The sequence below is a fragment of the Contarinia nasturtii genome, unplaced genomic scaffold (assembly GCF_009176525.2).
Source record: "Contarinia nasturtii isolate CC-2019 unplaced genomic scaffold, AAFC_CNas_1.1 Cnas_scaffold_1762, whole genome shotgun sequence".
NCBI classification, from domain to species: Eukaryota; Metazoa; Arthropoda; class Insecta; order Diptera; family Cecidomyiidae; genus Contarinia; species Contarinia nasturtii.
Genome location: NW_022199094.1, coordinates 1 through 20,671, shown reverse-complemented (window position 1 = coordinate 20,671; position 20,671 = coordinate 1). Strand labels below are relative to the sequence as shown.

The 20,671-nt window shown below is 32.5% G+C and overlaps 4 protein-coding genes, 3 long non-coding RNA genes and 1 pseudogene across 9 annotated transcripts; 1 reads left to right on the top strand and 7 right to left on the bottom strand.

The window, feature by feature from the left end:
- Positions 1-1,001: 1,001 nt before the first annotated feature.
- Positions 1,002-1,926, top strand: LOC116347249. The gene is made up of 4 exons (XM_031777782.1): positions 1,002-1,144; positions 1,223-1,360; positions 1,418-1,492; positions 1,622-1,926. Exons 1-4 carry the CDS (start codon positions 1,091-1,093, stop codon positions 1,700-1,702), a joined length of 348 nt encoding a protein of 115 aa, XP_031633642.1. The 5' UTR covers positions 1,002-1,090; the 3' UTR covers positions 1,703-1,926.
- A 1,990-nt stretch (positions 1,927-3,916) lies between these two features.
- LOC116347248 lies at positions 3,917-5,512 on the bottom strand. Of its 3 annotated transcripts, none has more exons than XM_031777778.1 (5): positions 5,464-5,512; positions 5,006-5,397; positions 4,654-4,817; positions 4,504-4,550; positions 3,917-4,441 (listed from the first exon to the last, which is right to left on the bottom strand). In XM_031777778.1, exons 3-5 carry the CDS (start codon positions 4,790-4,792, stop codon positions 4,109-4,111), a joined length of 519 nt encoding a protein of 172 aa, XP_031633638.1. In that variant the 5' UTR covers positions 4,793-4,817; positions 5,006-5,397; positions 5,464-5,512; the 3' UTR covers positions 3,917-4,108. The 3 variants fall into 3 exon arrangements, with proteins under 3 accessions (XP_031633638.1, XP_031633639.1, XP_031633640.1); XM_031777779.1 differs by having other exon boundaries at positions 5,006-5,162; positions 5,273-5,507; XM_031777780.1 differs by having other exon boundaries at positions 5,006-5,162; positions 5,291-5,507.
- Positions 5,513-6,413: 901 nt separating this feature from the next.
- Positions 6,414-8,230, bottom strand: LOC116347243. The gene is made up of 5 exons (XM_031777772.1): positions 7,595-8,230; positions 7,133-7,379; positions 6,983-7,029; positions 6,878-6,912; positions 6,414-6,794 (listed from the first exon to the last, which is right to left on the bottom strand). The coding sequence occupies exons 2-5, from the start codon at positions 7,341-7,343 to the stop codon at positions 6,560-6,562; spliced, it is 528 nt and encodes a 175-aa protein (XP_031633632.1). The 5' UTR covers positions 7,344-7,379; positions 7,595-8,230; the 3' UTR covers positions 6,414-6,559.
- Positions 8,231-8,398: 168 nt separating this feature from the next.
- On the bottom strand, positions 8,399-9,617 carry LOC116347236 (annotated as a pseudogene).
- Positions 9,618-10,838: 1,221 nt separating this feature from the next.
- LOC116347246 (glcNAc-binding protein A-like) lies at positions 10,839-11,596 on the bottom strand. The gene is made up of 2 exons (XM_031777776.1): positions 11,001-11,596; positions 10,839-10,942 (listed from the first exon to the last, which is right to left on the bottom strand). Exons 1-2 carry the CDS (start codon positions 11,578-11,580, stop codon positions 10,890-10,892), a joined length of 633 nt encoding a protein of 210 aa, XP_031633636.1. The 5' UTR covers positions 11,581-11,596; the 3' UTR covers positions 10,839-10,889.
- Positions 11,597-12,783: 1,187 nt separating this feature from the next.
- LOC116347242 lies at positions 12,784-14,812 on the bottom strand. The gene is made up of 4 exons (XR_004201669.1): positions 14,563-14,812; positions 13,684-13,851; positions 13,554-13,600; positions 12,784-13,354 (listed from the first exon to the last, which is right to left on the bottom strand). It is a non-coding gene; the product is annotated as an uncharacterized LOC116347242 (long non-coding RNA).
- A 1,931-nt stretch (positions 14,813-16,743) lies between these two features.
- LOC116347250 lies at positions 16,744-19,010 on the bottom strand. The gene is made up of 4 exons (XR_004201670.1): positions 18,939-19,010; positions 17,420-17,581; positions 17,314-17,360; positions 16,744-17,250 (listed from the first exon to the last, which is right to left on the bottom strand). It is a non-coding gene; the product is annotated as an uncharacterized LOC116347250 (long non-coding RNA).
- Positions 19,011-19,708: 698 nt separating this feature from the next.
- On the bottom strand, positions 19,709-20,169 carry LOC116347252. The gene is made up of 3 exons (XR_004201672.1): positions 20,114-20,169; positions 20,007-20,053; positions 19,709-19,886 (listed from the first exon to the last, which is right to left on the bottom strand). It is a non-coding gene; the product is annotated as an uncharacterized LOC116347252 (long non-coding RNA).
- Between the last annotated feature and the right edge of the window lie 502 nt (positions 20,170-20,671).

Below are 20,671 nucleotides of genomic sequence, written 5' to 3'. Positions count from 1 at the left end.
CATATGACAAATTTTTCATGCATATACCAAGCTAATCGCAGATGGAAAAAAGAGTGAATGTTCGGAATTTTATCAAATTACAGTTTATTTACCATCTCTCTCCAAATCTTCAACTTCGGAAAGTATAGTAACATCCAAAAAATTGATCAAGTTTAAAAAAGTTGACAAAAACTGATCTGTCTCTCATACACAAAAACAAATATTCGAGTACGGTTACTCGCACTTGTGGTGTTAGCAGAGCGTCTACCCTTCAAAATGAGTTACGCACTCTATTTTACTCTATTTTTGGTGTTAATTTCATCCAAGTGAACACATCATAGTGAAAGAAGAAATACATTGTGCATGCGTTCAACGTTCATATGACTACACCCCGTGTAGTATACGGGCGCTAAATGGAAGTCGCAGGCGCTCTTATTTGCGCTTTGGAAGAGGAATGACCGAGAGCGCAAAATATTTTGTCGCGCTATCGAGGATTCCTCTTTAAACATTTTCGCATAAAGACACAGCAACCGAATATGAGTTATGTATACAGTACATACAGTCCACAGAGTCGCTCAATATCATAGCACACTATGCACATTGTGCATACTATTCATATTGTGTGCTATGCTAGTATGTGACTCTGTCGACTGTATGTACTGTATGCAAAACTCATATTCTGTTGCTATGTCTTTATGCGAAAATGTTTAAAGAGGAATCTCCGATAGCGCGAATAAGAGTGCCTGCGACTTCAAATTAGCGCCCGTATACTACACGGGACATGTAACTATCTCTTCTTTCGCTACGATGCGTTCACTTGGATGGATAGACTCTCTGCTAACAGCGCAAGTGCGAGTAAGCGTACTCGAATATTTGTCTACCATTAAAAATTTGGAGAATGTAAATACGATCAAATTAAATGGATAATGGAATTCCAATAGAATCCAGATACAACTATGTACAACTAAAAAAATTATCTTGAACAAAGTGTTTCTCTCTAAAAACCTATAAAAAAAGATGTCACGATGGGAGCTTTATAGAGATAAAGAGAAGTGAAAGAAAGAGAACAAGAGAACAGCTTAAGCAGATTAGAAAAAAATTTGTAATAAAAATGTTTGACCGGAGTATTTTCACATTGTTTTTCATTGGGTTCTTGTTATTTGATGTAAGCTCTATTTTGTATTTTTATAATGCATTTTTTCATTGTAGTTCAATTTTGAATTATTGCGATTTTGTTTGAAAGATTTCTTACATCGATGGAGGTCCTATAGCTCCGCTTCCACCAGCACTACCCAAAATCCTAAGAACTTGCTCTTGTGCTAAAAATGATGAACAATCAAGTAAATTCATACCGGTGAAATCTCCTCTTTCACTTCCAAAAGTACGTACCAAATATGTTTTTTTTACAAATCCTAATTATTTCCATATTTTGTAACAGCTTGTAGTTAAGCACTCCGATAAACCCAAAACTTCATTAAAAAGTGTCAATTTGGTCCAACAACACTCTACAGAGGTGAGGAATTTAGAGAGTTTGCATCTAACAATGCTTACAGGAAATCTTATGATCGATTTCTACGCAGAATATTTCTTTTTTTTTTTTGAAAAAAAATCATCAAGACATTTGTAATTGTCTTTTACACAGCTTCCAGTGTCCAAACTTGATGAACTTCTATCTATCGGTTTTCCCATAGCAGAAAATGCGGAAGCAAATAAAGGCAAATGACCTCAAGTATAAAAATATTCATAATTGAACTTGAACTTTGAAAACGTATACTTACATGGTGTTTTAAAATATGAATATCACATTTTTGACCGAACAGTCTATGAACTAATTTTGTGAGTCATCAACATTTTCATATTATTATTTTCAGTGTAATAAAATTTTGGGTCTCAAATTGAGTTTCAATATAAGTTCAAATATTGCTTGACGACAATTCCTTAGAAACACTCTTGTTTTCTTATCCACAATACACATGTGTAATTTATTATACGCGAATTCTTAGCTTATCATTATTTATCACAGAGTTTATGGAGATTTTGATGAAACAGATATTTGTTACATTAACCTGGTGACTTTTTTTTTGAAACAAAAAAATATAAATAAATAATAAATAGTTCATTGAGTGAGGTTCATGGAATCGCAAGTATATAAATCGAAGTCATGACACATTAGTCTTCAGTAATAAATAAGAAGCCTTTCAATAGCAAAACCGTCCTGAGAAATGTTTGACGCAAAAATTTTAGCTATATTTTTCATTTGATTCATAGTTTTGGTGGTGAGTAAATTCAGTATTCTCTTCAAAGAAGCCATAAGAAAACCATAGAATTATTGCCTAAAACGATAAAAAATAAAATTCACATATAGTTGGCGCTGCATTCTATGCAAACTTGTTTTCCATTGCCACGGACTAAATGGAAACTATACGCTTATTACATAGAATGTAGCGCCAACTATATGCGAATTTTATTTTTTTATCGTTTTAGGCAGTAATCTTATCGCTTCTTTGATATATTTCGAACAATTGTTTCTTGTCAATATTTTTGTACAGATCCAATTCGACAATACTGACGGAGCACCCTCTTCAATCGCAATATCGCATCCACTCGAACAAAGATATAGATATTCAAAGAAACGGAATATCAAAGATGGTCATAAAGTGGAAACTAATTCAGTTTCGATGTTCGTACCGTTTAAATTATCCGATCCGATTTATAGCGATATATAGCGTGATCGTTTTGGTTTTAATTTACCTCTTTTTCTCAGCTTTCAACTACCTACAAATCACAAACACCACTTGTTACCAAAAAGGAACCTTTTCCCAGTCAACCTTACAAATATGGAAAGGTAAAAAAACGTCATGAATCATGAAATCGTCGATCATTCGAATTTTAAGTTTTTTTAATTGAAAGAGCCTAAATTTGTTCATTTTTTTATACAGCTTCCAACTGATGAACTGAGTAGAATACTTTCTTTGAGTTATCCCATTGAAATGAATGCAAATCCGTAGCAAAGTTGACTAAAAAGTACTTCAAGTGTCGTTTAACGAGTTTGTTTTAGTTATATTTTTGCATATATGTATGTAAATCTGTAAATCAATTAAAATTGCCTCGGCAAAATAAACAAGAATTAATAAAATAACATTTTATTGTATCCGAAGGAGCTTAAACTGTAATTCAGTGACTGGAATGTATTTAATTTCTTCCATTTTTTCATTAGCTCGAGGAGCAAAAATGTTTTCAGTCTTCAAAGAATTACCATCCCCTATTCACATTCAGCCCAATGAAAGATATTTATAAAATAAATGCGAGTGGAGCTGGTCATACAAAACTGGAACAATAAACTATTTTTAATTCACAGTTGTTCTGTGACTTTGAAGCGAGCCGAAATCAAGCCGAATTTTTTTTAAATTAAGTCGAAGAAAAAATATGGACACTATCTTACTAATAGATGGTATTGGCTTGATATACTTAACTGAACTATTTGACTTAAAGTTTTGAAGAATTGCATATGAACGGATGTTTAATATTACTTCAATTCTCACCCTTCCATAAATCATACAGTTTTTGTGTTACCAAAATATTATCAAGATAATTCCAACCAGTTGAGCATATTTGATATGCAATACATGCATATTTATTTGGCTTGCTTGTAAGTTATATTTAATTCAATCGTGGAGAACAAAGGAATAAAATACTTTAAAAGAAACGTACAATGGCAAGGTTGGTTTGCGAGCGCAGCGAGCAGAAATTTGTTTCTGTATTTTTGAAAAATTGTATGCATTTTTTACATTTTCCTTCCTAATAATCAATTTTATCTAGTGTAAGCTGATTCTCAATGGGTGGTTTTGGGGACAAAACCCCCCCGTAGGTACGCGACTGTTAGCTCACGACAAATATTGTCCGATCAATATAAAAATAATTGAACATTTTGGCAAAATGGTGTTGATCACGAATTTATTTATGAGTATGAAAAATTTATTTTTTCGAATGGTTTGGTTCAAAATTCATTCAAATATTCCATCCACTTATAGTATGTTAAACATAGAGGTAATGGTGTTGCTAAATGTAATAAATGCCGAACTATAGTCTGCTTTCCTTATATCACAAGTTAATTGAGTATTTTTCCGTATTAATCAACGGTCATGATTAGTGATTTTGTGTCGATTTGGTTTAATGAATCACCTGATGCTATTGGCGAAATATTATATGATGCGTTTGTCTGATTTAGATGCTGGCCCGCCTGATTTGCTTGGGTTTGATTGAAAAGACTATTCTGGTTTGATCGAATCGATTCACGTGCTTCGGTCTTCATGATCGAATCGTAGCATAAAAGCGCAAGGCAATACACAATTAACACAATAGACCATACGGAGAAATTCTTTTCTAATTTCAATACTTCAGTGCACCATCCAATTAAATATGCAGTCCAGCACAGTGCATACAGCATGTAACTCGATTTATACTGTTGAAGAAAAATCGTTTAACAGAATTTATTAATTTAAAAACGACTGGTTTTTGACTCACTTTCAATGCACCATACAACCATGATAGATTCGCCATCGCAGTCACGGCTGAAAAAAACGAGAATTAATGATTTTAAAACAATAAGAAATAAAAGAGTAAAAATTTAAAAGAATTTGATTCAAAATACGCTTTACATCGAAATCAACTTACAACAAATTATGCATAATGAATCATTGGCATGGTCATGAGCAAGTATCAAAGCGAATAGCACAGGAACAAATGTGGCACAGCCAATGGTTAAAGCTATACCTCGCCACCCTATGCAATACCAACACCAAGCTTTATCCATCTTTGGTTGAATAAATCGTGTTAATCTGAAAAAATTGTGATTTAATTCCAAAAAATCTGTTTTTTCCAAAAAAAAAAGTACAAACACGATGATGAAAAACAGAAAAAAGACGTTTTTCTATATTTTTTTCTATGTTTTTCAGCTAGTTTGTCACTGTTTTTTGACCACTTTTAGATTCTACAGAAGAAAAAAATTTGGGTATGTTAAACTTACTAGCTACTGTTTGACTGAATAAAAAACAAATAGTCATCGAAAAAGGTTGGCGTCACTTGATACGATGCCGCTCGCAACGCTCTGTTGAATCGAAAGCAAAACTTCTACACAACAAAGCCGTATCCGTCGCAAACTGGACGCATGAACTGTTGTTGCGCTAATGGGATGTCAATTTTAGATTACGGGGAAATTTTCGTATGACAATAACAAAATTTATTGTTTCTTTGGCGAGAACAAAATTGAATATGCGATTAGATAAACACATACAGTTGAAACGATACGAACATCAGCTTCAAAATAAAAACAAAATCTTTATTTTCGGGATGAGTTTATTTGATTACATTTTATTAATCACTGATTTCTCTCGTTTTCATAAACGGTTCGATCCACGTCTAGACATTAACAAATAATAACTTTTTAAATTAATTTATCTGCCAATTAAAAAAACAACAACATACTTTTCAGATTGAGACAATACGACCGAAGCGGTCTATCCGCTTTGATACGTAATTCAGTACTGCGTTAAGAGAATCAAATGACGATAGTCAAAGTCGACGTTCGGCTTGTGTACATGTAAATGTAGTGTAAACAAAACACATCGACCGATTGTCGCTGGATGTATGTATTTCAAACTATCGCAAGTTGATGCATGCAGGAGAATTAAAAAGTGCCAAAGAATGTGTTTTGAATAATTGAACGCTCTAGAATAAAAACAACGTACAGAATGGTTGTTATATCAACGCGGAACACATCGTTTTTTTAACATAGATTTGTTGTTGTAATACAACAACGATTCTATATAAAAAAAAAACCGTGTTCCGCTTTGATATAACAACCATTCTGTACGTTGTTTTTATTCTAGAGCATTCAATTCTCTGGAGCATTGAGTGATTAATACCGAGAAATATGTATAAAGTACCTTTTTATTCTCGGAAACATCAGTGTGACGAATGGAAGGAGTGTTTTTTTTTATTATTTTTTCTTCTTTGTGTATGAACATGAGAATTGTTGGTCGAGTGTGCACTTACTGGGGTCTGTTGTTGACTTTGAAATCGTATACTGTATAGTGTCTTGCGTTACATCTCCATATGAAATAGAAGATTGAACAACAACAAAAACGCATCACGTCCAACAAAATTATTCAGTTGGTGGTCGTGAAAATGACTCATGATTCTTCTTACTTACTTACTAACTTAATTTGCTTCGTCCCCAAAATCAAATAATCATATATTGTGTCGTATCATTTCAGTACCTTGTTTCAAAAACAATCATGTTATCTCGAGAAGCTGCTATAAAAATAAAACAAACTTTCTTTAAACAATCTAATCTCTAGTCTTGTTTGGAAGACTAAAAAAAATCACATTTTATTATTGTTTTTCTAAATTTATAAAATTCACAATAAGTCATAAGAGAATAATATGTTCCAATTTTATCAAGAATAATGCATTTTTTAAGCAAAAAATGTGTAAGCGAAAATATATTATAAATAATCTTTTAATTGATATATATAACAAGAGCATTTGGTTTTGATTTGAGTGATTTTGGATTCAAATTTTAAGAATTTGGATCTTCTATCCTTTGCACTGTAACATATTGAAGGTTTGCCATCGCAATGGTTGTATCATTTCTTCGTGTATGGTCAGTGGCTTTTCGAATAAATGCATAGCTGAAAATGCAAAGGATGTAAGGAATGATCAAAATCGGCACCAGCGCCACTTCACTTTCGAATTTAAATTTGTTCGCACCACTGTATATGGAGTATGCAATGGACACTTCCACAAATGCATACCTGAAAAAAAAAATAATTTTGAACATTTTTGCTGATCTACGAGGAGGAATAATATTTTTCATTTGACTTCAATTCAATTTTACCAAATCAGCGCAGCCATCATGCAGACGGGTTTGTACTGTGAAAAAAAAAAATAAGATAAATTGTTTAGGAAGGTGAGTTGAGTACTAAAACTTCAATTAACTCACAAAAGTCACGCCGTAAATCCATGATACCACACCCCAAAAATTTGCCACTACAAAGTAATAAATAAAAGTTACAGTTAGTAATAATTAAAGTGTAATTGGTTTTGCTTCCTTTTATTTTTGTTAAAAAAAATGATTGCGATTGTTACTTACGAGCAAAAAAGAGTTTAAAGTACAGATGATATTTTTTGTATCCATAAAATTGAAAATTATTTTCGATATTGTTGCCAAGACGTTCAATGTTTGAATTCCAAATTGAAATAAGTACAAGAAAACTCGGCACAAATACCGTCCAACCGATTATGATGCCAATTGTTCGCCATCGTTCCCATCGCATGCATCGATTGTAACAATTTGCTGACATTTTCAATATGGACTGTTGATATATGGCTGTTGACGTCTTTTAGTTTTACAGAAAAAAATCAACATTTTTAAAAATTAAATTCTTCAATGTCATGTCAAACAAATTCGGTATAAACATTGATTTTCTGAATAATAGTCTATTGACGGTGTCAGTTTGACAAAATAGTTTTGTATGTCTTGCGACATGGCAGCTGCTAGGAGAATAAAATCGAAGGTTGAATGTAAAGCACTATTCGAATCATTTGTACTTACAGCAATCTATATGGCACGCATGCGCTTCACTTTGTTTATAGTTTTCTCCTTTTTCGTGTATCGAATATTACAAAAACGAAATTTATTCAATAAACTGTGGAGAAAATCCTTGTTTTGCACACATTTTTTTAAATAATAATTCACACTTTTTAAAGAAAAATGCAATTTTTATATTCTGTACATGGTTTCCATTTGAAAATTGCAAATCATACACATATTTTATGGTTCTTGTGTCACAGTGCAATTATGAAATATTTTGGTTTTTTTTGGAAAAAAATTGTTTAATTTCTATTTTAATGTGGGGTTTTTCGTGCCTGATTTTGTGTTGTGAATAAATCACATACTATTAATTGAATCTTAAACTTGTGAAAATGTTAAAAGTTAGTTGAATTGATTTGAAATTCGAGTACAGTTTCATCTCAGATGAATTGAGCGTATAGACAAGGGAACGCGAATTACGTCCATTTCAACAGCTGACAAAATACTGTTTGAGCCATTCATTCGATGAGAGTTCAATGCCGAATTTGACATTCGTTGCGGTGACGTACATCGTATAGTTATATAGATTGTATAGTTTTTTGTGGAAAACGCAATGTATGTTGATAGAACCGGCAATCAGTGATGAAATTTTGTTGTTGTTATCATCAGCTGAATAATGATTTTTTTTATGAATTGTATACATGGAGACCAGTTTGATATACATCATACAAACATTTCTGAATATATTTTGATTTTATTTTATTTGAAAAAAAAAAAAACTGAAATTTCAAAAAAATGAATTCCTAATTAGTAAATATTGTTGGTTTTATATTGTTTTTTCTATTCTATTTAATGTTGTTTTTCTCTGGTTCATGCAATACCAGCTCAGCTGCCGTTGTTCGTATTTTTTTGTACGTAAACGTCGCATTCCTTCATTTAATGCGGTCAACAATGGATAGTTGCCTTGTTTGCAGGTTTCCTTAAAATCATCTAAATCAACTGTCCAAAGCATTCCCCCCTAAATGGTTGTCTCGTATGTATTTGACTTTAATCCGACAATTTCAACATCGTCATATCCAATCCATTGATCCAATAAGAATGAATACGGTCCCATGTCTTTCTCAGTATTACGTAGCCAGCCAGTGTATGACAAGATACCGGTTGCTTTTGTGATTGGTCCTATTTTTTACACAAAAAATAACATTCTGATAGTTTGAAGAAATTTCAATCAAAATTAGGGGTACATGGATCTCCGCCACCATATGCTGCTGCTTTCAAATCGTGATGGCAGCTGTTCTCTAGTGTGAATGATCGTCCATAGCACACCCAAAATAGGTTTATGTGCCGGTGCACCTTTATTAATCCAATGATTGACAGTATAATCAATATTGAAACTATCAATATTATCATCACAATAAAGTGGAGCATGATGTCTGGTTTCCGGTTCCCAACTACCATGATAATTATACGTCATCAATGAAATCCAATCCAAGTATTGTGACAATTTCGGCACATCATAGCCGGCATCAATTTTTTATTCGGTGAAACAACTGCCGATAGTAAATAGCCACGCGGTTTGAACGCTGCCGATAATTCTTGAACAAGATTCGCAAATCCTACACTCTGGCAGCATCTCGCGTCTCCGAACATGATGGAAACTGTAATATGCAAAATCAAATCAATTATGAAAAATTGGCACAAATTCATTGATGAATGTAAATAGACTTGAACAAAACTCACCTCTAAATCAAGATCCAAACCTTGAAAATTATGCTCTTTAATGAATTGCACAACATTTTCAACGAAATTCTGACGAGCACTCGAATTTGTCAAAAGACGACTGTATTTTTCGGTGGAATCAGTCCATCCACCTATAACGGTAATTAGATTCTATAAAACTAAAGGTATCGGTTCGTATATCGTGTGGTTTTAATAACGATGTATCTTCATCTAAATCAGCAAATGCGTATCTTATGTGGGTACACAAGCGTGCATCGATGTCTTCGGGTGGGAATTTTCCATTTTCTTTTCGATATTTTTTGTATTTTTGTATGCTTTTTCATAAATTCACCAGTGAAATGTTTAAAATATCCTAAATAAAATTGAGCAATTATTCCAAATACTGAATTTTCTATATTGACCAAAGTTCAACACACTTTTGTACATAAGTTCATGTGGCCAAAAACACTTAGTCTAGATCTAAAGGGAATAAAAAAGGCAATGTTTCCACTTTCACAGTTGTCACAATACTGCTGTTAGACTATCAGGCCAATTTGACATTGACATAAGATGTATGTATGTAAGTGATTTCATTACGTCCAAAATCGTGATTGCAACAAAAGGCACACTGATGTGTACATATCGATGCATATGTGTTACACATTTTTTTTGCACTCACACTATATCAAATGTAGAGGATCAACAATTGCAACATTAGTGTTTACAAGTTCGTAATACCGTTATGAATAAAGTATAATAATCGTTACAAAATGTATATATATATCTTTGTTTAACATTCTAGCTGAGAAGACGAAAGTGATTATTTTTGATATCAATTAATTGAATGCATGGACCATTCATTTATGAAAGCAGGCCTATGAATATGTATGTGACAGACATTATATTGAGATATTTTCAGCCAGATGAATCAGCTCAGCTAGATATCGTCAGGCGCTGAAATTGAGTTAAAATAATAAAATTGACTGTAGCAATGTAATTATAACAATCACTTCCATTGTTTTGGCTCAATTGCACATGAGCGGACATTTGACTATACATCCCAATTTCAACGCTTCACGATATCTCTCGCCGAGCTGATTCATCTGGCTGAAAATATCGCAATATAATGTCTGGCGTGTGATTGTCGCATTGAGTAAATGTGTAATAAAATATCAATTGAAACTGTTGACTTTTGGTGATTATTCGCCGCGCCTGTTTTTTACTTTCAACACAAGAATTTACAGTTTTAAAATGACAGACAAATCGTTTCAATTGCTCGACTTAATGTGACTATAGTCTATCTATAGCTGACTATATGCTTCGAAAGTAAGCAAAAATGCTGAGTTTGATAAATTTGTCTCTTTTTTTGTTTACAACTCATGTTCGGCTGGAATTTTTAAAATGTTTTTTTTACAAGAAAGTAGACGAACAGTCTCTTTGCTTTTAATTCGTTTGCTAAGTATATTTTGGCTATTAAAATGATCACAAGTTTAAGTGATGAAAATTTATGTACTGATAATAAAAGACATTCACAACACGAGTTCTATTCGTGAAATACACTCTGATTTATTCGATTGCTCACAATATTAAACAATGTTTAAGCGATTGTTGCTATAAAATCGATCACTTGATAAAATGCATTGGTTGTATCTGCAATATTGATTTAATTGATTTAAATTAGTTTATTGATTGAATTTGATGAAAATACCTGCGATATCCCAAGTGGATAAGATAACACCAGCGGTTTTCGTAAATGGAATCAAATCATCAATGCGAATAAAACATGGAATGCTAATTGTTCGATTCGGTTTGGAGCCCATTAGGTCCTTTTCGCAAAATGGATTCGTATTTAGTACGCTCCTTGTTAAAAGGTCTGCTGTTGTGTAGTTTTGATTGCTTAAATAAAATTTGAAAACTGTCGTTGAATGCCGCGCTGTGAATTCCCATGTAAATGTTTGTTGTACGTGAGTTTCATTGGTTGATATAAACTTTATATGTTGGATGTTCCAACGGGAGCTATTGTTTTCAGTATCGTATTCGTCTAGTTGCCGGAATCTTCTAACACCAGCGCTTGCAATTTTTCCATCCATCGGTCCATATAGTGGGAATCCTTTTGGACCTTCGACGCTTTGGGGTTCGTATTGAACGTCCCCACAATTTTTGTTAATATGTTCTTGACACAACAATGCACGACTTTTTGGACTACTAACGAACCCATGATGATAAGATATATTCACTGCTTCTATTACGACCGGAATCGAAAGCAAACAAAAATAAATATACAACATCTTGGCAGTTTCACACACGAAATGTATCTACTGCTTGTTCGGTGAGCAACAAAAATATATATTTGAAAAAAAAAAACAGCGTTCAGTCTCAACAATAATAATAAGGGTATTTTTCCAAATTTGGACCTACTCAATAGAAAAATTGTTACTCTTGCTGCAAGTATTTTTACTTAGTTATTCACCTAACCTTTAGTCGACCATGAACATGACTATGAATCACCAAAATTGTCTCTTTTGTTTGAGCTAAACTTAGTTGGCCGTGAATTTATCGCAAAATAATTGATCAAAGAATTCGTCTTTGCGATTTCACGTAAAATTGAATACAAATTAAAAATACGTTTACCCAAAGCACGACGATAATGACAGCTCGGCAACGCTCTATTAGAGATTAGTACCGCTGGCAACCGCAGAACTATATAGAATCATATGGAGTCATTTGGTGGCGCTGGCAAGCAATTTTGCCTTATCGTCATGCTTTGCGTTTACCCTTATGTTTTGTTTTATCTCTCATTCGATGAAACACACTTGTCATGAGTTTTATGTAAATAAACCGGATTGCACATTTTACGATTGAATGGGGAGGGGGAACGATTCCAAGTTTACCAGCCATTGACAGCGATACGAGTACGACTAAGCGGAGAATTTTATGAGTCAATCAAATAATCAAAAATATATATCGAAAGCAAATTGATGTTATAAAACGAAAGAGAAATATTATTTTAAATTTTCGAGCTTTGTAAAGAAATGAAACCCGAAAGTACTAGTTTTGGTAAATGTTTTAAACAGCGTCAATGTACACATAAATAAAACGACAAAATCAAAGTAATTAAATCGGCAAATAAATATATTGAAAAGGTCTTCTTTATCCAAAGGTCTTTTGTCTGTGTCTATGACTTCTTTTGTGTCTGGTTTTCTCTTTCCAGCACTTATTGTAGCACAAAATCATATATAATTTATGGAAAGTGACACATATTATTCACACCAAGCACACATGATTATTAATTCATTGTTTAGACATAGAAGCATCAATCGTTAACCTACTTTTTTAGCACTTTGTACCATACCAAATGTGTCTCCTTCAGAACCAAAACCTAACTATTTTTAGAATAATCAGAGGAAAACGAGAATGTTAAAAATGGGCAAAACTCTAGTTATATTTCATGTTTGCAAACATTCCATTTACATTAGTTTTCTTATCTAATATGTGATATGTTCAAAGGTCAGTACTGTTTATTGCTAAAAAAATTCTAATAAATCACACAGATTTATATAAATAATGTAAAATAAAAGAATTTCTATTACAAGATGTGCCAAAAATGCACCATTTCACTTAAATCAGAGCTGGGTACGAACAGTCGGTCGTTGAGGTTCGTGCTCAGCTCTGTCCGTTACTTCAAAACAATGAGAAAAGACCTTCTCCACACTAGGTGTGCGGAAAAGTAATAAAGCTGATTATTTCAGCACTCTTTGATCTTTATTTCAAGAAAGAGAAATATCAAGCAATTGTTTTGATCATAATATTTTCAATATTACTGTTTGATATATCGTATACATTCGAGAGGCGATCATTCCCCAGATTTCCAGACGTACTGTATGAAAAAGATCTCTTCACAAAATTATAGCTAAAAACCGCACAGATGAATAGGCTTATAACGACCACCGACACCAATATCAAATATAATGTCTTAATTTTGTAGTAAAATAACAGCGAAATGCACACAACACCCTTAATCGCATAGCATGTTAGAGCAAATAGCATGAAGTTTCGTTTGTACTGAAAGTAAAAACAAAAGTTAGTAAAAAAGTTGATTTTGTTTGTTCAAAGACAAATTGCATTCAGTATGAATCATGACAGTCGAATACAATGCCTGTAAGATGGCGTGATGTATCAACTGTTATAATTCAAATTCTGGTGCAATTCGATTCGATTTCAAAATCCAAGGGGGAAAGTACTAAAATTTCAATGAACCCACAAACGTGATTCCATACAGCCACGATAGATTGACGGAAAATATTATCACTGAAAAAAAGAGAGAAAAAAAATGAATAAAAATGAAACACCGGGAAATGACAATTTGATTTCGTGTACAAGATAAAACTTACAACATAATAAAGTTGTATAAAATAGTTCGTGAGCTGTGTCAACATGGTCCGTGAATCGAAGAAATAAAATGATTGCAATAAAATTCAGGGCAAACACAAGCCATCCAATTATCAGGCCAATTATTCTCCACCTTCTCCATCCGATACAACCACTAAACATGTTCGTTTCTGTAGAAAAGATTCATCAAAACCGTCATTATTTGCTGGCCAAAAAAAAAAATTTTGAAATTATTTCTTTGTCATTTTCCGAAGAAAAATTGAAATGAGAAACTCATCAAAATAGTTCCCAAAATAAAATCGTTACTAATGCATATTTAATCGAATTAAATTCCTTCCACTTTGACTAGCGCCAATGGAATTTACTTTCGATAAAACCACAATTTGGGAGGGGGAAGAAATAACATTAGCATGACAAATGCCGGTGGAAAAATATTATAATTTCATGGTACACATTCAAACTCGATAAATTGACGCTTGAACCATGCGTGTATCTGTTAACACGCCAGACCACCTTTCATGATAGAGTATTGAATGTGTGGGTTATTTTGTTTGTTCATTGCTTTCTATTTCCATGCCATGTATCATTTAATCAATGAAATCGATTTTCGTCGAAGAAAAAAACAACAACGTGAATTCCAAAAGAGTCATTTCGACTCATTTCTTTTGTTCAATTTTTAATCAAGGCTTTTTTCGTTGATAGATAGAAGTTGGATTTTGCGTAGGTTTCACTTTGATCATTTAAATTTAAATTGACCCCACTTGCTATTTTTCAATTTTAATGGAAAGTCATGAAATTATTATTTCTCTCTTCAAGATGATTTCCTCTTTATTGTTTATTATTTGATTAAAACTTTCATTTACAAATACTTTTCAACGTACAAAATGCAACACTGCTGGTTGTGACAATTTTTTTATGGAAATGGTATGAAAACACTGTTCGTCCTTTCACAGTTGACGCAATACTAATGCGACGGTTGTGTCGCTGGTTTTGAATTTGACATTGAATACTTGGACTTGGTTTATTTGTATGAGTTATCCAATCAAACAAATGTTATGCAATCACCGGTAAATGCACGATTCACATGCGGACCGGCAATAAATGACGGTTCGATTTGGATAACACTATATAGGAATGAAAGAAAAACTTTTAATTAACTCTGCTTCGTATGAACCTGTATGTGAATTTAGTCCACAAGGGAATTTAAATTCAAGTTCATGAAATAATGACTGTTCCCAAGTTGATAATATTTTAAGTAAGAAATAATATTTCAAGGTTGGATTTACCAGTGTGGACGTTCAAAATTCCAGTTCAGTGGTGAATTCTATACATAAATCTGAATGTGATTATTTCACACAGTGATTTTTTGTACCTACATTTTGAAAGTCCACACTGGTAAATCCAACATTGAAATATTATCAGTATTTAGTGCAGTGAAGTAGATAGTTTCATGATTTGTATATTCATATAGCTATTGAACATATAATTACATAGAAAGTTTTGAAAATGATACCTTTATTACAGTCCAAATCCTATTTTGGAATATCTCTTACGAAATTCGATAGCTTGTCGAAAAAACATACATTCAACACCAATAAATACCATTAATGCCTTTATTGCCCCAACAACATTTCCTCTCTTTAAAACATACATTCGGTAAAATGAAATTTTATTTTAATATAAATATCTGTGCCATTACAAATGCTCTATTTCTATTGACTATTTTCTTTATTATTATGATTATTATTACGAAAACACAGCTTTTGAATTTGGTGCAAAAATAAGCTCAAAAAATCGGTTTATATTTTCGATGGTTCACCAACTATTTTGTGGATAATCATTTTTCGTCATAAACTATCAACACTGTATCAGAAAAATTTAGATGAATATCCTCACTAATTATTCTTTCCATTTATCGTATAAACTCGCGTCCACTAATTCAAAATAGAATACATTTCCCAGAAGAGGAAAAGTCAAAAATTGTATCAAAATATAGTCATTTGGAAAACTTTGGGTCAACGCAACCTAAGCGATTTTTAAAAATAAACTTTCATTTGTTGACTTATAAGACGTAACAGACTTATTTTGGCAGAACATAATCCATAAATGTCAGCACTTTTTCACATAAAATAACAACACCGAATCGAAGCGCGTCTGGTGTAACAGTGAAACCTTTCAAAACAAATGAATATTGAATAGCTCTTTGTCGCAGTCTAGTTTTAGTCGTTCATTGATGATAGAGCTGTCACGATATAATATAGATGTGAAGTGACTTTCAATGGTGGGTTAATTTTCAATGGTTTTTGGTATTTTTTTTACTAATCACAAGAGATACACACGTTGCACGTTATATCTCTGTTTGAACCGATGAACAAATGAATTATGAAATTTAAATTTGTTCTCTTTTGATGATCAATTTTAATTTTGTTACAATCTATTTTAAATGCCCATATAATTCATTAGCGGAGTAATTTTGTCAATAGCGAGACTGTGCGGAGTTCTTTTCTATGTGTATCGTTCTTACACAGAGATGATGAGTGTCCAGTTATGCTGGGCTACTGGGTTCGTTTGAACAAATGTATGCACAGCAAATATTGCACTCGTACACACAGCATTTGTATGCCATCTCCGCCGACCCCGCATAATCCCGCCATTGACAAAATTACTCCACAAATGAACTATATGTGTAGCGTAAAAGCTAAAATAATTAATCTGTTGAAAAACTAGGGGGACAATCCGTCATTTCATTGTCAAATATGATGTCACATTTCACCGCTATTCACTTTGTTGAAAACTTATTTATCGACACTACAGTATAACATTTTGTTATTGATAATTCAAATTATTTTTTTCATCAATCAAATTTTGAGAAAGTGTATCTATTGTTTTGTAAATTTGTAATCTACTTTTAAAATAAAAAATATTTCAAAAAGAACAAATTACTATCTCAAAACAAGTTCAATGCTTTGATCAAATCCTGTACTATCGATTACAAAAACATTGAATCTAACCCATTTTCGCTATTCCATACATAGGATTGGTGAATTCATGCGAATCCAGCTACTGAATTGTCTATTCCACTTTAATTTCTTGAATTATAACACTGAAAGTCTAATCCTATTCCACGTGTCTACCCCCTAGTTGAAAAAGCAATCTTCTTAAAATTATCTTTTGTCTTAAAATTCAATAATTCTTATGAGTATACAATTTTATGGCATCGCTTTAGAATAGATCGCCTTTGAATATTACTACGTGATTGTAATCGTGTATACTTCACCGAACGTAATTTTCTTTGACTTCTTTTTCACCTCAGTATTATTCTTGTCGGATATCTCACATAATCCCTGCATTTGATGATCATTTATTTCATTGGTACTTATATCTTGTGTTGATTCTGTGATTGCTGCATAGCTTAAGACTACCAAAATGTAAAATGTCAAGGTAAATGCAACCAAATAGCATAAATTTAGATACACATTTTTAACTTTGGATATAAATAAATAGCAAAAAAGGTAGCCTATAAAAAGCACACTCCAGACCATTGGAAGTAACATAAGTATGGGTTTGTACTGTAAATAAAAATAAAACAATCAATAAACAGTTTAATTCGTTTGGAAAATGTCAAAGCTCACATAAAAAGTGCCGCATAGCCAACTGATACTAGACACCATGTTTAGCACTGTAAAGAGTTTTTCTTATTAAAATATATATTGACTTGGTATAAAAAATCAACTTCACCAAGTAATGCCGATAGAAAATGGTCATCAAATTTCCAAAACAATGTCATAGCACTGAAAATTAATGAACTCCAACCGATTAATAAGCTAACATCTCTCCATCCAAAGTAGAATTTAGTCATTTTGGAGTGTATGTGTGTGTATGTGACTTTTCAACGTAATTCTGTTGCAAAGAAAGAAATATGGAAATTATTATTATTTCTGAGGGGAAAATAGTTCAAATATGGAAAAAGTTTCGATTGTATAAAGCTTTAGAAGAAGCAGTAGCTTTAGAAGAAGCGCAGGAGAAGGAACCCAGTCATACAAAATTCGTAAACTTTGTGTGTGCGTTGACGCAAAGGAAAATCGCAGCTGCGATTCATGAAAAAACAAACATTTTTACTGATCTGAATCAGATTTCTTTGCGTTAATACCATTCAAGTTTTTTTGCTATGAATATTTATATCATTAAGAGAAAAAGTATACATATATTGATTTTGTGTTCAAACAAAACACTGACACAGTGACTGGAAAGTGAAAATAGATGACTAAGGGCTTTTGAATGACTAACTTTTTTGAATCATCGAGCTTACACAGTTTTACAATATACCTTGTACTGTGATTTAACCTAATCAGTACGGGAGTAGTTTGTTGTTTATCTAGAAAACACGAGATATATGATAGAATGTCTCGCTGCACTTTTAACCTTAATGACTACTTACATGTTTCACAATTTTTGAAGAACTTATAAACAATGTAGAGGAACTTAAACAAATCGCACGCTTCGCGTACACAAGTCCACACAAAGTAACGAAATCGCACTACGGTTAAACCCAGAAACATAGAGAATGGTGGGAATAGTTTTCAGAAATTCTTCTTCGGAAAAAGATTCAAAAAAGTCTAGTCACAAAGTGGTTCGATTTTCGGCGAAATAGTCTTTTTAGACGAATCCGTTATTTCTACAAATGTGTTGATCTTAAATTTAACCACCAAAGAAAACTGGTTTATTTGCACTAATATTCGATTCCGTATGTTAATTCAGTGAATAAGATGCATGATTCTTCCGAATCAAAACTGTTTTGTTTTTTAAATGACGTTGAAATTTCTTGGTACTTTTTAAAGGTGACTTTTTGAATCATTTGTTTTGCATCCGACATGAGCTACATTTATTGAAATTTATGTCTTTTAGATTTACAAAAATAAACAATTTGTTATGAAACGAAAAAAAGCGTAGCTATAATTCATATAAAATTGCTTGTACGCACAATATATTCACTCCCGAGAATTTATATGAATTTGGAAAACCTACGGCGTAGGTCCTACTCAACACGCATGGACTTGCAATGTGTCATTTGCCCCTCGTTGGATGGAATTTATTTTAAAACAACATTGTACGTATGTTTCTTACCATTAGATTTCGACAATTTATTCATTAATTCAAAATCAACTCCAATTACATTCACATAGCTGACTGATTAATTATTTTTGTGTGTTTTACGCAATGGAGGTGATTCTTCGCTTTGTTCAAATGAAATACTTACGGTTTATGTGTGAAAATGTTTTCGCTTCAGATACACAATCACAAAGAAATGCGCAACAGTACAGGTCAACGGTTATGGAAGCACTAATCATAATATTCACCAACACAATTCTAATTGAGTTGAAAGCTTGAAAACTTGACGTAATGTCGTGAGTTCGACATTGAACGCGGTCGTGGGAGTGTATTGTCGTTAAGAACATATCAAATTATAATAGAAGCAAAATTCTTTTTCATACACGAGTTGACACCGTCGATTTGCTTTCACTCCGGTCAATTTAATTGATATAAACAGAAACTATTATATAAAAACAGCATGAAGGAGAAGGGAAAAAAGAAAAGCAAAAATTACCAAAATCATTTTTATAAAATACAATACGATTTACTTTTATTATTATTATTTTTTGTACTTTTATTTTCTACTTATTTTATGCATTTTGAGTATCCTAAATTCTAGCCTAAATTTGATTGAGAGTTTAAGATTAAGTCCGTTCAATTTAATAAATAGTTTTTATCAAATGGATGTTTAATTCACCATTATCTAACTGGAGGAAGAACAGGAGGTCTCATATAAGTGTTTTGTTTTTATCAGTCGTTATAAAAAAAATATGTTCGGCGCTCGCTATTGAATTTGATTTAAATTAAAAAATGTTCATCACAATTCGAATTACAAAATTATCTCTGTGTTGACAGTTTCAGTGTCATAATCCCGAATGATTCGAGTCTTCATTTGCAAACCATTATGATGACTGCGAATGTGTGGTGTTGGTTTTTCGATAAAGTAATAGCTTAAAAAAGCGAGCACGTACAATGTGATGAATCCAGAAAGGGCACACATGAGTTCCGATTCGTGGGTTCTAATATTAAGTTTTTGGTCCAGCATTGCATACATGCTAATTACGTCAAAAAATGCATACCATATTAATGCGCACAACATGTGATGTGATTTATACTGTAAAAATGAAGATTTTGATATATAAAGTTGATTTTCCCTAATAAGATCTCATCAAGACACACAATCCAAAAGCTGCTTTTCAGTTCACAGCTAATGCGATACTGTGCGCACACCTACCATATATGTACCATACAGCCAACTAATGTTAGCAAGAAAATTCATCACTGCAATTAGGTTTTCTTGATTAAATATCATTATGTCTATAAATAAAATGAAATGCCTACCGCCTAATGAGAATGAGAAAATTGGATGTTCTGGATGAGAGGCTGAATGAGCAACAATGTAAAGGATGAAAAATATTAAATTTGGAAAAAACACCAACCATCCGATTATCAGACCGAGTGTTCTCCACCCATTGTTTCTATTGTGGCAGTAAATCGACGTTAATTTACTAAAACCTGCGAAAACAAAAATCGATGAGCATTTTTTCTCACAAAACTTGTAATGGTAACTCAAAGGTATTGCTTGCATAAATATACAAATATTAAAATCAAGTTCATTCAAATGGCAACAATTCTCCACCGCGTTTCGTTTGCGGAATTTCGTCGATTAAAACTAACTCACGCAATTGCCGCTGAGAGTGGGGCCATCAATCAAAACCGAGTAATTTTAACCTGAACTTTATTTCCATCAACTTGAAAAAGTTTTTTGGAAAATGTTTTCGAGTGAATTTTTCATCATTTTTAGAGACATTTTTGCAAATAATAATCATTGTTTGTTCAATGAATAACAATAATCAATTGAAATATGCTTGATTTCAGTAAACACGAAATGGACCTCAA

Coding starts and splice junctions, on each gene's coding strand:
- LOC116347249 (XM_031777782.1), top strand. CDS start 1,091: ATGTTTGACCGGAGTATTTTCACATTGTTTTTCATTGGGTTCTTGTTA. Junction 1,361..1,417: donor CTCCTCTTTCACTTCCAAAA/GTACGTACCAAA, acceptor ATTTTGTAACAG/CTTGTAGTTAAGCACTCCGA. Junction 1,493..1,621: donor TCCAACAACACTCTACAGAG/GTGAGGAATTTA, acceptor TCTTTTACACAG/CTTCCAGTGTCCAAACTTGA.
- LOC116347248 (XM_031777778.1), bottom strand. CDS start 4,792: ATGGATAAAGCTTGGTGTTGGTATTGCATAGGGTGGCGAGGTATAGCT. Junction 4,551..4,653: donor TTCATTATGCATAATTTGTT/GTAAGTTGATTT, acceptor CGTTTTTTTCAG/CCGTGACTGCGATGGCGAAT. Junction 4,442..4,503: donor GGTTGTATGGTGCATTGAAA/GTGAGTCAAAAA, acceptor TTTCTTCAACAG/TATAAATCGAGTTACATGCT.
- LOC116347243 (XM_031777772.1), bottom strand. CDS start 7,343: ATGTCAGCAAATTGTTACAATCGATGCATGCGATGGGAACGATGGCGA. Junction 6,913..6,982: donor GGATTTACGGCGTGACTTTT/GTGAGTTAATTG, acceptor TTTTTTTCACAG/TACAAACCCGTCTGCATGAT. Junction 6,795..6,877: donor ATGATGGCTGCGCTGATTTG/GTAAAATTGAAT, acceptor TTTTTTTTTCAG/GTATGCATTTGTGGAAGTGT.
- LOC116347246 (XM_031777776.1), bottom strand. CDS start 11,580: ATGTTGTATATTTATTTTTGTTTGCTTTCGATTCCGGTCGTAATAGAA. Junction 10,943..11,000: donor ATCCACTTGGGATATCGCAG/GTATTTTCATCA, acceptor TCAATATTGCAG/ATACAACCAATGCATTTTAT.